The following is a 12,903-nucleotide window of genomic DNA, read 5'->3' on the forward strand; positions in this document are numbered from 1 at the left end:
TCATGTCAGAAGCAAATCCTTTTAGCTCGCAATATTCTTGCCGTACCTAGGAAATGTGCCGATAATATCTCATTCTGAAGCAAAATGCTTTGCATGAAAATCGACACTTGGCAGCAGGGGCAATGAAGGACTTTTCTTAGTTTTGCTTAAAAACTGCTTGGAATGATTCCTTGACATTTATAACCTACGAAGTGTGAAATATTTTTGTTTTTTTCTTTCCACACGCTAGAAGACGTAAAACAATTGAACAAAAGCAGGCAGCATTCATCCTTAGTTCATTCCCTCTGCTCGCAGCCAGAACAAGTGACCATATGATCTGGTGCAGATTATATCCCAAAAGGCTCCGAGCATTGTTAATGTTTGGTTTTTTCTTTCACTGCACTGGCTGGGGACGAGCTCCAAACTGAATGTGCACCAAAACATTGATTATAACGGGTCCTGTATTTTCGGAGTTGATTTTTCGTTAAATTCAGAGGGTGCTTTTTGGAGCTTATTCTTCTAAAAGGATTCAGAGTATGTTGGAGTTAATTTAGTATAGATTCCCGATTCTCTGAAGTACGGAGTTGAATTTTGATGCGTGCACAATTTGTCAAAATTCAGTATAAAACCAAAAATTATCTGGACACGAACCTGCCCTAAATTCATAAGAGCTCACCTTTATCAAAGAGTATTTCTTCAGCTGGATTGGGCGTTTGCACCTTTGCCATTGGTAATACTAACTGTCCCACAACAAAGCTTGCAAATAAATGTTGCTTTAATAAACTTGGATACTTTAAAATCACTTAAATCCTTGGCACAGTCTCTGGAAAGCTTGTTTTCTTCCCCTACCATTCCACCACTCCACCCTGCAGCTGCACAGGGTGGAGTGGGGAGCAGTGGCATGGCCAGAAATATTTTTCAAGGGAGGAGCTGAGGTGGCTGAGATGTTCATGACTTGGGGTGCAGAGGGGGGGGGGGGGGGGGAGCTGAAGCTCTATAAGCTTCCCCCCTGGCTACACCACTAATGGGGAGATATATCCTTTAGCTGCCCCCCTCCATCTACGATCGTAGCTTTCCTTGTTATGGAAACACAACCTTGCCTTCCTTCAAGAACTGCAAACCAGAGCAGTGGCTTTTGTTTTTATCCAAGATTAGAATGACCCATTGTCCTGCACAAAACTTGACAAGATAAACGGTGAACCCCTTTTGTCAATATTCGGAGATTTAAAAAGAAACTGAAGAGGCCTCTCAAGACCACTAACCCTGTGCTCTGACCAAGCTTATTTGTAGGATACAATGGTTTTTCTTGTTTTTTTGCCATTGTGACATTGAAATTGTGAATTTTCGGATAACTCTGAATTGATAAATATTTTACCTGCGAGTGGTTTTTCGCAATTTAATTGAATTTATCCGAAAACACGGAATTCTAATAGATCCTTTCCGAGATTCACTCCGGCCACATTGATCACTATCATCTGAAAAATGGCATGTGTGTCGTACTAATGGCGGCCTTCTGTTTACTGATGAAGGAAGAAGTTGCTCATGAGCTGATGATTCGAGGCCTATTCGGAGTGCAAGTTCGTCTGCTTGTTTTTCAGGGGTTGCGGTGACGTCAGAATGCCAAGCTCCGATTGGTTTCGATTGAAGGATAGTGCGTAGACCTCAGGGCAGCTTGCTTTGAGGTCTACCCACAATCCTTCAATTAGAGCCATTCTGAGCTCAGTGTTCTGACGTCACCCCAACCCCTGCAAAAGAAGCAGACAAACTTGCGCTCTACATACATTCGAGACGTTAGCACGATGTGAAGCAGGAATTGAAAGCAAGAGCTGCGCAAGCATTAATTTTTAACTCGGGCCCGGTCAATCTGTTCGTGGCACACAATCTGCTTCAAAGCCCCTTGATGTATATAACTTTCTCAAAGAGTGTGTGCGGCCCGATTGGCACTTCGTTCCGACTGGTTGCATCTTTGTGGCCATCGCCATTGAGAGAGATCGAGAACTGTACAGTGAAGAGTACATTCTCGTTTGCCATTGACTTGCGAAAGTGCAGTGCCTAATAAAATACTACAGACTACAGGTTCATTGCTTCCATTAGTATGGTAAAGGTTAAACTGCCATTTGAGCCACCAAATGGCACTGAATTGCGGAAAGGGACTCTTTTAACTGAGCTCAAGTCGAATGCTCGCGCAGTGTTCATGTCCAATTGACGGCCATATTCAAACGCTATCACATTGTGATGATCCCCCCAAATATGTCAAGATTGTGACCTCCACAGCTATGTCGGCAAGCTTAGTGAAGGAGGGACAAAAAAGAGTAGTTTGCTTCTACCCTCGAAATTACAACGAAGCTTCCTGCTTAGCGACATTGCATGCGAGTGTACTTGTCACTTGTGCATCAGTGTGCTTGTGAAACATGCAGAACATTCAAACCTAATATTTTTTCATGGCCTATTTAACAGTGCAACGATGGAGAGAAACTTTCTCTAGATCTCTTCAAGTCACCATTTAATCAAGTTAATTTCTTGTGTTGGGAGACAGCATCACTGTAGAAGTGATGTGATGTCCCTGTAAAAAGTATTTTTTAACAATAACCAGAAAAAGTGCTAGATTTCAGACAAGACAACTGTTTTTAAACACAGGCTAAATAAGCAAAATAGCATTTATTTAGAAAATCGATAGAACAACTTAACAGCCTCACTCCATCACATAACCACAAAGAACACTGGGATTTGTTTTCGGACATTAAAATAATTTAACTGGTGACAAGATTGCAACAGTGGCCCACACGCTTCTCTCTTCCTTGAAGTGCAATTCCTTCGGAGATCTGTTTAAAGGATAGCAGGGTTACAAGGGGCAGTGTCGCAGTGTAAAAACAATACTGGCTGTCCCCGAAAAAAACATTTACTGTATTTTTTTACCACAAAAACAAACTCTGCATCGGTCTCTGCCAAAATATAACACTAGCCATCCAGACCAGACGCTAAAGTTACGGAGCTTGCCGTTATCCGATTAAAAAGTTGTAAGCGATTTTCAGGATTGTTTTTATGGAAAAATGGTGCCCATTTCTGATAGTCCTGGCCTTTGTTGGCTGCCATTTTCTTATTGAAACTTTCTTAAAATTGCTTTCCACTTTTGAACCAGATAACTGCAAGCTCTGAAACCTTTGCATCCAATCCAGACCACTAGCACTGTATTTAGGCAGCGACTGAGTGTGCAGTGATGCATAATCTGTTTTTGAAGTGAAAAAAAAAAATTTTTTTTTTTTCTCCAACATCAATTTACGGCAGGGCTGCTCAATCTCGAGGTGTTACTGCACTCAAAACCTTGTGAGGCGTCAGTGACTAGATAACCTGGGTGAGTGTAGAAGGCACACCGCTATGTGAGTAGCTGAAGAATACTCGTCGTCCAGTAAACTAATGACTAGAACCTGCAAGCATGGCGGGACTGAGAGGGTTGCCCTATTTCATCATCTTTTAGCACCCAGCCTTATTGCAGCGATGGAGCCACAAAGCAACTGCATTGTCGGTACCAAAGTGTAGTGTGCCGTAGCAGCTACCGCCATACATAGCCACAAGGCTCATTGTGGTATTGGGCAGTGGTGGCGTGGTGGCCCAGGGCCACCACACTGGCACCGCCAAAGTTGCAGTCCAGAAGGGTTCGCAGTGACTAGACAAACTCTTTGGGTTTTTCGCTCTTGAGGCACTGGCCGAGCCTAGTGAGCAAGTTTCCTTGGTTCAGCTGGTAGAACTGCACGAGTTGCTGCAGGCAGGAGAACTTGGTCCGACCGGAGTCGATGGAGAAGCAGTCCTCGCCCAGCGTCTCGATCTGGACGTGACGCACCTCGCCGTGGAACAGGTAGCTGAGCACGAAGGTGTCCAGTCTGCTCAGGCTCCGACGCACCAGGAAGGCGCCGTCTTCTGTGGCGTGCTTTAGCAGCAAAAGCGTCGCAGTCTCCCGCTGCAGCGAGCCGTGGAACCAGGGCTGCGCGTGTTGAGGGGCGCCCGCCACGGCACTCGAGTATGGCCCGCACGCCGACGTGGACCGCGGAAGTTTCCTCTTCCAGCCGCGAAACTCAGCTGCGGCCACGGCTCTGGCCTCCCGGGGATTGTCGATGATCCGTCCCCTGCTACCGGTGAAGTCCATGGCGACGAGCGGCGGAGACTCGTCCCTCTTGGGGTTCCAACCTGGTTTGTCGCCGTATTTCGCTTTCGTGCTGCCTCGGAGCTTCTCGGCGAGGCTGCCGAGCCTGAAGGGCAATGGTACAGTCACATTTATCCACTGATGTCACGTTCAACTGCACACAAACGCGTCCAATCTCCCCTGCAACTCACCGGGAGCCGAGGTGGGATGATAGCTGGTCCATCGCGGCGTTTCGCCGAGAAAGTAAACTTCCGACTGTTGGCCCTTGCTGTCCACCTGCCAGTTGGCTTCGTTCGTTCCAGCACCGACGATGCGGACCCTGCGTGTAGGAGATCGAAGATCACTTTGTTCACGGTTCGCCAGCTATCTGAGCAGTGCGTGTCCTGTGCGCCTGTGTCGAAGAGGTTGCGCGAGTCGCTGTCGATTTCTTACCCGAGACAAGCACATCGAACGACAGCACGAGGAGAACGGCGGCCAAGACCCAACACGCGCACTGTCGATGACGAGACGTGTTCGAACACGTACGATCAGCTCGTGAGATCACATTGTTGTTTTCAAACGTTCAAATTTTGTCGCCGAGAACAAAAAAGAAAAAAGAGAAAAAAAAAGTTTTTCCCTGGTGGATTGGTCGGAAAACACGGTTAGCCGATAATTCTTCGTCCTCGCATATATCTGGCCATTTCGTTTGCTGAACACGTCTTGCTTACTTCGCTTTGTTGTGAAATGAAAGTGTAAAGATTAAGAAAAAAAGAATACGTTTGTAAGGCCGTGTTCCAAAATTTGCTCGATCTTACTCCAGGGTAAGGGTTTTGTACCTTGCCGTTCCAAAACTTACCCACGTCCAGCGTTCTTCAATCTGTGTTGGCACGTGACACGAGCCGCCGGAGTAACTCTGATCCATTAGCGTTTGGGTAAGATTTGGAACACAGACTAAAGGCCGGTTCACGCATACAGCGGAGCGCTAAGTTAGCGCTACGTGAGCGCTCGAAGGAGCGCTCATGTGGCGCTTCATAGCGCGTGATGTAGCGCTCTGTTAGCGCTTCAGAAGCGCTTTGTTAGCGCTCTGTTAGCGCTACAGAAGCGCTTTGTTAGCGCTCTCACGCTCCTTGTGCCGTGCTTGCTGGTGCGGAACGGCGCGAGCGCGGCGATTCATTTGTTGTTTTTCTTTCGGCATTGAAAACAGCCGCTCTCCAAGCAAAGGGTCGGGCGGGCGATCCAGACTCTGAGCGACTATTTGGTTGGGTACGACCTCATCGCTTTCTATTCGATATGCGTGACGCTGGTTTCAAAGACACACAGTTAAAAATAATCACCTTCGAAAGAGCTCTGTGTCTCGGTCCCTCAGCCTGGGAACAAGGTTCGCCGGGTACCCGTTGGCATCTCGATGGCGAAAGATTTCGCGCACCCAGAAGGCTCTTCTGTGCTTTAAGCCGTCCACACACATATGCACTAATCGCCTATCTAAGAGTATTTGTCGCATTTCTATTTCAGCATCCCACATGTCCGCCATGGTGCTGCTGATGCACACCCACCCACAGGAACCGGTACCGCAGGGCACGCGCTAATCCGCAGCACTGCGGGACAAGAAGCGCTACTGAAGCGCTAACACGGCGCTACTGGAGCGCTAACAAAGCGCTACTGGAGAGCTAACACGGCGCTACAGAAGCGCTAATCGCGCGCTGTGTTAGAACTAAGTCACGCGCTAGGAAGCGCCACATTAGCGCTCCTTAGAGCGCTCACGTAGCGCTAACTTAGTGCTCCGCTGTATGTGTGAACAGGCCTTAAAGGGCCGATGAAACGAATTTTGGTTTGGGATGAATGATTTTAAATTGGGACTTTACTAATCGCATATCGTTTAGTTGGCCACAAGAAAGAGGCTAGAAAGTCAAAAGCCAGCTCTTCGGTACGAACATTTGAAAATATAGCGGACTATTTTGTACCTTCTTGCCTTCGAAAGCTCTCCGCTTTTTCACTATGATACATCCGCGGTTCCAAAAGCGCGTCACCGGCGCCAAACTGACGTCAGCAGAGCCCAGCTCACGCATTGGACACGAGAACTGCGTCATTCGGACGTATGCGCTCGTCAACAATCAATGCGTCGACGAATATTTGGATTCGCGTTCGTGGCCAATGAGTGCCCTGACGGAACTTATCGCCACTGGCGAATGACAAGTTCTATGGTATGCATAAAAAGCACGGTGGAAGCTAGGAGTCATCGCGCCGGTGCCGAAGGAATGTCACGACCACGTGATTTCACAATTCGCATTTGAATTGAGGATTAAAGCTAAGGAGGAAGATGTAGGAAAATCGTTTCATGACCCCTTTAAGGCTGCCGTTGATGAAGTGATGGGGAAATCCATGGGGGAAATCCACACTCCGCTTCGCGTGTGCGGCCACCAGACGACCGTTTTGCATGCTACGAAATCGCGTTGTTGCGAGCGTCGCAGAGGTTGGCGGTAGCGTTCTGAAGACACGTTTTCTACTCGTTCGTCGTCATTCGCTAAAGAAGTTTCTTAAACCTTTGTGAAAACGGCGAGACCTGCCTTTGAAAACACGTGGAAATTTTTACGAAAACGCAGTGCCACAGGACAGAGTCACAACTCGTCGAAAACAAGTTTCGCCGGCCTCGCGGCGTGATCCAAGCTTCCTTGGCACTCCGAAGTGCTGAGTCTTTGTGCCTTCGCACGCTTGGGTATCGATCAAGAATCGACGCCGCGGCAAAGTTTTGAAGGTGCGTCATATATATGTATATATGACGCACCATATATCGGCCACGAAGTTCTGGGTCGTCCAGCTGATCCGGCGAGCTTCTATCAGGCGTGCGCCGGGGGGGGGGGGGGGGGGGGGTCAGGCAGGGGAGGCGGCCGCCCCCTCTAATCACCTAGGGGGGAGAGGGGGCGCAAAGTTGGCCCGACTCGAGGCGCGACTGCGCCGGCGGTATGGTTTCTTTTTCGACGGCATAAAACACCGACGCCAAAGCTCCCTCCCTCTAGTGCGCGCAACGAAAAAAACAACCATAAAAAGACGCCGCGACGCAGCGCCAGGCGCCAACCCGTCTATGGCCAGCCGTCGGCGAAAAACCCTCCTCGCCCCTGGAAGCGGCCGCCGCGTGGGGTTTCTAGACAAGTATCGAATGATCGCGAAAGAAAATCATCACGTGACGCCCTGGAGTGATTTTCACTCCCTGGAGTGATTTGCACTTCAGGGAGAGAAAAATCTCCAAGAAGCTCTCATGGAAATGAGGCTGGACGAGAGTGCATTTACAAAGGAGTTTCAAGGTGCCACAGAGATATGCCAGACTCGCGGGATCAGTATTCCTGCTGTGAGACAGAAAAAAGTGTCTAGACGCGCAGACGTGAACTTCGCCAGTCCGTTTTTTTCAGGAAACAAAGGAGGAAGGACTCCGCGTCAGCGTTTTTTACCCCATGCTTGATGCTTTCGTCGAAGGAATTAAGGCAAGATTCATGCAGGAGACCGTCGTTCTCATATGTGCGATAATGAACATTCTGCGCCTCACTGCCAATGACGAGGAGATAGGCGTTGTCACTAAGTATTTTGACGTAGAGTCTGACAGCTTGCGGGCTGAGCTCCGCTTACTGAAGGCACAGGTTAGCACAGAGCACATAAAGCTCGGTGACTGTAATGAATGGCTAGACTGGTCGCAACAAAACGGCCTAGGAGCGTTAGCTTATAAGGACTTTCTTAAAATCCTTAAAGGCTTTGCAGTTGTCCCTGTCACTAGCTGCTCATGCGAGCGGACGTTTTCAAAGCTCGCCATTGTGAAAACAAAGCTGAGATCAACTATGAGTCATGACCGGCTTCAGTGGCTGCTTTTACCGTTCGTTGAGCAACAGATTGCATTGTCAACAAGTTCTGAGTCAGTCATCGAACAGTTCGCGACAAAATCGCGTAGAATTTTGCTTTAGACTTTTCACGATTGGTGAAAAGTACTATATCTCCCACGTGCTACACATTTTTAGTAATCTACTCATAAAATATTTTTACCACCACATAACATATCCGTTAGTTTGTATAATGTTTGACATAATGCGTGCGTGTTATCTTGTGCAAAAAAAGTAATTATAACGCTTGTTTCTATTACACGTTTCTATGAAGCGCCAGAAAGTAAGATTATCAACTGTACATTTGGATGCTCAGAAGAAAAAAAATGGCATGTCATAGCGTTTATCTTCAATAATTACTAAATATTATAACTTGCTGTTTCTCGTATTTTTAATTTGCGGTATATTCTCGTGCTTTTAAACGTTGCCATTACGTTGTGTATTGGGTGGCGTTTTTCGTCCTCTGCATGAACGTTGCAAACGCCATATGACAGCTTTCGCCATGATTAGGTGCACCCATGCGTTTGCCCTGTATGTACACTATAGTTTCCCTACTAGCAGAGTCACGTTTAGGCAATATTTTTAAATATGCGCTGTTAAAGATGGCATATGTGTCGTATCTTTCCCTGGTATAGAAAGAATAAAAATGCTTTGTACGCGCGTTGTGTCACTGACTCCTCAGCTGCGCAGGGACTGCCTCTCTTTGCGGACGTTTCACAAGAAAGTGAAACCAACTGCTTAATAATATTTTGTATATGTTACAATTCAATATTGTTGAAATAAACGTTTCATATCTCGTCTCGTCTCAGCACTACAATATGTGCGGAAGGACATCAGTGGGAGTGCGTTGATAGGAAAGGGGGGGGGGGGGGGGCCTCTCTGGGGAAACCTCGCCCCCCCTAATGAAGAATCCTGCGCACGCCTATGTTTCTATCAATAAAGGAGGGGGGATCTGGACGGTTGCTCTTAAGCACCATTAACCATGGCTGTGTACCAAATCTACTCTAATGGATCACATGGCAGCACAAATCGAGCAACGCTGTGAAGAAGAAAGGTTTTGGAAGGCAATAGTGCAAGACGGCGAAATTGAACATCTTTGAAACACTGCCCATGTGGTCGAGTGCAATCTGTTGACCAATCACAATTCCCTAGGGATTCAAATAACATCGCAACTTTTGAACAATGGAGCCAGGGGTTGTCGGAAGCAGGACCAACTTCAAGTTGGTCCTGGTCAGAAGTGTTTGGTAGGAAGGGGAAGGGGGTGGGGGAAGAGGTGCACAGAAAAAAAAAAAAAAAAGATTTTTGTTCTACTGAATTGATTGCCATAGCGTCTAGTCTATAAAACAAAAAACGCGCCGCCGCCCTCCCTCCCCCCCCCCCCTCCCTTCTCCCCTCTTCTGTCGCAGACACTGTATCAAGCTCGTTTCTGGACCGCGAGTGCCGCAAGTTACAAATACAGTCGTCATAGTAAAGTAAAACGCTGATCCAGAGACGCATACGGCTTCACGCATATTGGACTCGCAAAATACATTCACACGGCGCCGATTCTTAACAGGTATCCAAGCGTGCAAAGGCACAGGGACGCAGCACTTCGGCGTGCCAAGGAAGCTTTTATCACGCTGCAAGACTGGCAAAACTTACTTTCAACGAGTTGTGCCTTGTTCCTGCGGCGCTGCACATTCGTAAAAATTTCCACGTGTTCTCAAAGGCAAGTCTCACCGTTTTCACAGGGGTTTAAGAAACTTCTTCGGCGAATGACGACGAACTAGTAAAAAACGTGTTTTCTACACGCTGCCGCCAGCCTCTGCAAAGGTCGCAAAAACGCGATTTCGCTGCATGCAAGATGGCCGTCGGGTGGCCGCACTCGCGCTGCAGCCAGTGTCGAACCGAAACCAAACCGTTTTTTTTAGCCCAACCGGGAATGAACCGAACCGAAATATTCGCCGCCATCTTGGAACTGAAGCGAAACTGAACTGGAAAAAAATATAGCGGTAACCGGTTCAAAACGGTTCACGGTGAATATTTTTTTATTACAAAATTAATGTTTGGTAAATAAAAATTGGCAGCTGAATTCCTATATAGTGATCAATTGTCATGTACTGAATTGCAATGTATGAGAAATTTTGAGTTTGCGTGGCGCTTTGTATTGGCACTATGATAAATCATGTGTCACGTGGTCACGTGACATCATAGTGTCACGACATGCTGCCAAGTAATGTCACGTCACGTGACTCACTGCGCCAAGTCGGCTTGAATTGAGAACGTGAGTAGATTTATTAGCGTTATTCACACCGTGACGTCACATTGCAACACGACTTCTCGCCGCGAATCACGTCACGCCGTGACGTACTCGACTGTCATGAGTTCGAGTCGAGTGCTCGGGTTCATGCCAAACAGCTTGGCCAAACTTTCGGGTAACGGCTCGTGTTCAATCAAAGATGAAAATAGCCGAACTTTAACGAAGTCTAAAGCTGAACCCCATGCTTTATTCTTTACCAACCCCAGCGCATGACTATGATGAACACTGACGTTACGTGTACTATAATTAGCGTCAGATCACGTGGCCGCTTGTTCTAACAGCGAGTTGAGGGGGGAAAATCTGTTTCTTTCCTTTTTTTTTGTGTGTGTGTGTGTGTGTGTGTGTGTCTGCCGTTGGAGCGGGGAGGAAAACTAAGGGGTGTTTTTGCAAGTTATCAACGTCAAAGATGAGCTTTTAGCGGTATTTACCGAATGTACAAATATCGTTGCAGGACCCATTTTATATGTACGCATCATTGAGGCACTCAAACATGTTTTCGTTGTTGCTGAACTGTCCCGGAAAGTTGACCCCGAGAATAAATGCGTTGAAAGGACTGTTTTATTAATTCATCGATAAATAGAAATACAGGTGTGTACGGGAGGAATATATATATACATATATATATATCAGGGTGTCGAACCGGAACCGGAACCAAACCGAACCGAAAACCGGAACCGAACCGGTATTTTTTCCGGAACTGAACCCGAATCCGAACCGTTATATTGTTATCGCGATGAACCCGAACCGGAACTGAACCGGAAAAAAAAATAACGGTTATCGGCTCATGTCAAAACGGTTCGGCCACGCGCTGTTGACAATGAATGTGCTATCAATGCCATTTGTTTTTTAAGTGCCGTGAACTGACACACACCTCGCTTACATATTTTTCTTCTCCACTCAGTCTTAGGAATATAAACGCTGCATCCATGAATCTTGACAAACGCTGCATCCATGAATCTTGACATAGGAACCAGTATTGCGCTGGTCGCGGCTTGCACGGAAAAAAGAGAATTGGAAGGCTGTTCAAAAAAAAAAAAAAAAAATCGCGTCACGGGATTTTATTTTCCTACAATCTCGTAAATCCTAAATGCTGCTGTGTGCTCATTTCATAACACGTTTCTAAAACGCGCGAGTTCTTGAAGCTTGCTTCCATCGGAATGAGAAAAGAAAAGGCTGTGGAGTTTGATAATAATGCATCCGGTTTCGTATAGACACTTCGAAGCTAACATATTCGTGAGACAGCGAACTCTTCTATTTTAATATTTATCCTATTACGTCCTTCTGGCGTTGCGTTCGGTGAAGTGTTTTTCATATTCCGTATTTTGTTTAATGAAAACTTCTTTAAGGGTCTAATTTGAGTTACCGAAGGCTTGTTCAAATAAAGAAAGCTGTATTTTCTCCCCACTGTTCCTTCAATTGCTTACATGCCGAGGTGGCGGGATAGTTAGCGAGTTCTAGTTGTAAGTGGGTTTGTAAGGAGGTCGCGGATTTTACAGCTACTGCGTCGGACCCAATTAGATGAAGTCCGAATGCGTAAACGTCGGTGAGGTAACCTTTGAGTGCACATAAAGAAACCATTCCTGGTAGAAATCCCTGAGCCTTTCACTACGATGTATCCCGTTTCGTATGTGCTGATTTCAGATGTTTTATTTGTAATTTATTTTGATGTTGCAATTTGTCATTTATAATTTCCGAACCGGTTCGCGAACCGGTTCAGTGCCCCGAACCGGTTCGGGAACCGGTTCCCGGATCGAATTAACCGAACCGGAACTGAACCGGAACAAAATAAATTTACCTGAACCTGAACCGTAACCGAACCCGTATTTTTTTCGGTTCGACACACTGATAGATATAGATATATATATATATATATATATATATATATATATATATATATATCCGCTTGAGGAAGAAGGGTCCCCCTTCGAAACGTCGCGGTTTCTGTATGAATTATACATGTTCAATTAAATCGTCCGAGTTTGTTTGACCCTTCGGTGGCATCTACTTTTATGTATATATATATATATATATATATATATATATATATATATATATATATATATATATATCCCATTGGCCTGAGTGGGACAGCCGAACGTTGGCAGCCGCTCAAAGTCTCACAGGACTGCCGTTCTCAAGTTCTTTCCCAACCTTTGACCATCTTCGTATTTTGTTTAAAAACCGGCGTACACTTCGCGTTTTCCACTTTTGCTCGCCTCCTCCTTTCCTATATCCTCTCCGCTTTTTACCTTGCCCCAACTTGGCTCCCCTCGCAGCTTAGGAGAGGGGAGTGCTAAGAGGATTATCTTCCCTGCAGAAAACCGAGGTTGGTGTGTCGGCCTTTAAACAACACAGCTTTTGGGTAAAAAAAAAAAGGAGGATTACTGTTAACAAATGACACAATCATAATTGTAGAATCAACACCGCCAAACGGAGGAGCGATCGTCACTGAGGAATAAACAGTATTCTCTGAAGGTGCATCGAAATCAAAGAGAGAGAGAAAGAGGGAGAGGGGGTTTAAAGATATACTGTGTTGTAAAGGTTCCTCTGCTCCGTAATTTCGGCACAGACCAGAAATTGTGGACCCGTACACTACTTTGTTTACAAAAACACTCCTGCCAGAAAGTGCGTTTTCGTGGTGCCAG

The 12,903-nt window shown here is 46.3% G+C and overlaps 1 protein-coding gene across 1 annotated transcript; it reads right to left on the reverse strand.

Annotated features, from left to right (window-relative positions):
* Positions 1-3,643: 3,643 nt before the first annotated feature.
* On the reverse strand, positions 3,644-4,340 carry LOC8039201 (growth factor receptor-bound protein 14-like). The gene is made up of 2 exons (XM_002413211.2): positions 4,309-4,340; positions 3,644-4,223 (listed from the first exon to the last, which is right to left on the reverse strand). Exons 1-2 carry the CDS (start codon positions 4,338-4,340, stop codon positions 3,644-3,646), a joined length of 612 nt encoding a protein of 203 aa, XP_002413256.2.
* Between the last annotated feature and the right edge of the window lie 8,563 nt (positions 4,341-12,903).

Source organism: Ixodes scapularis, unplaced genomic scaffold (assembly GCF_016920785.2).
Source record: "Ixodes scapularis isolate PalLabHiFi unplaced genomic scaffold, ASM1692078v2 PGA_scaffold9__187_contigs__length_104089568, whole genome shotgun sequence".
Taxonomy (NCBI): domain Eukaryota; kingdom Metazoa; phylum Arthropoda; class Arachnida; order Ixodida; family Ixodidae; genus Ixodes; species Ixodes scapularis.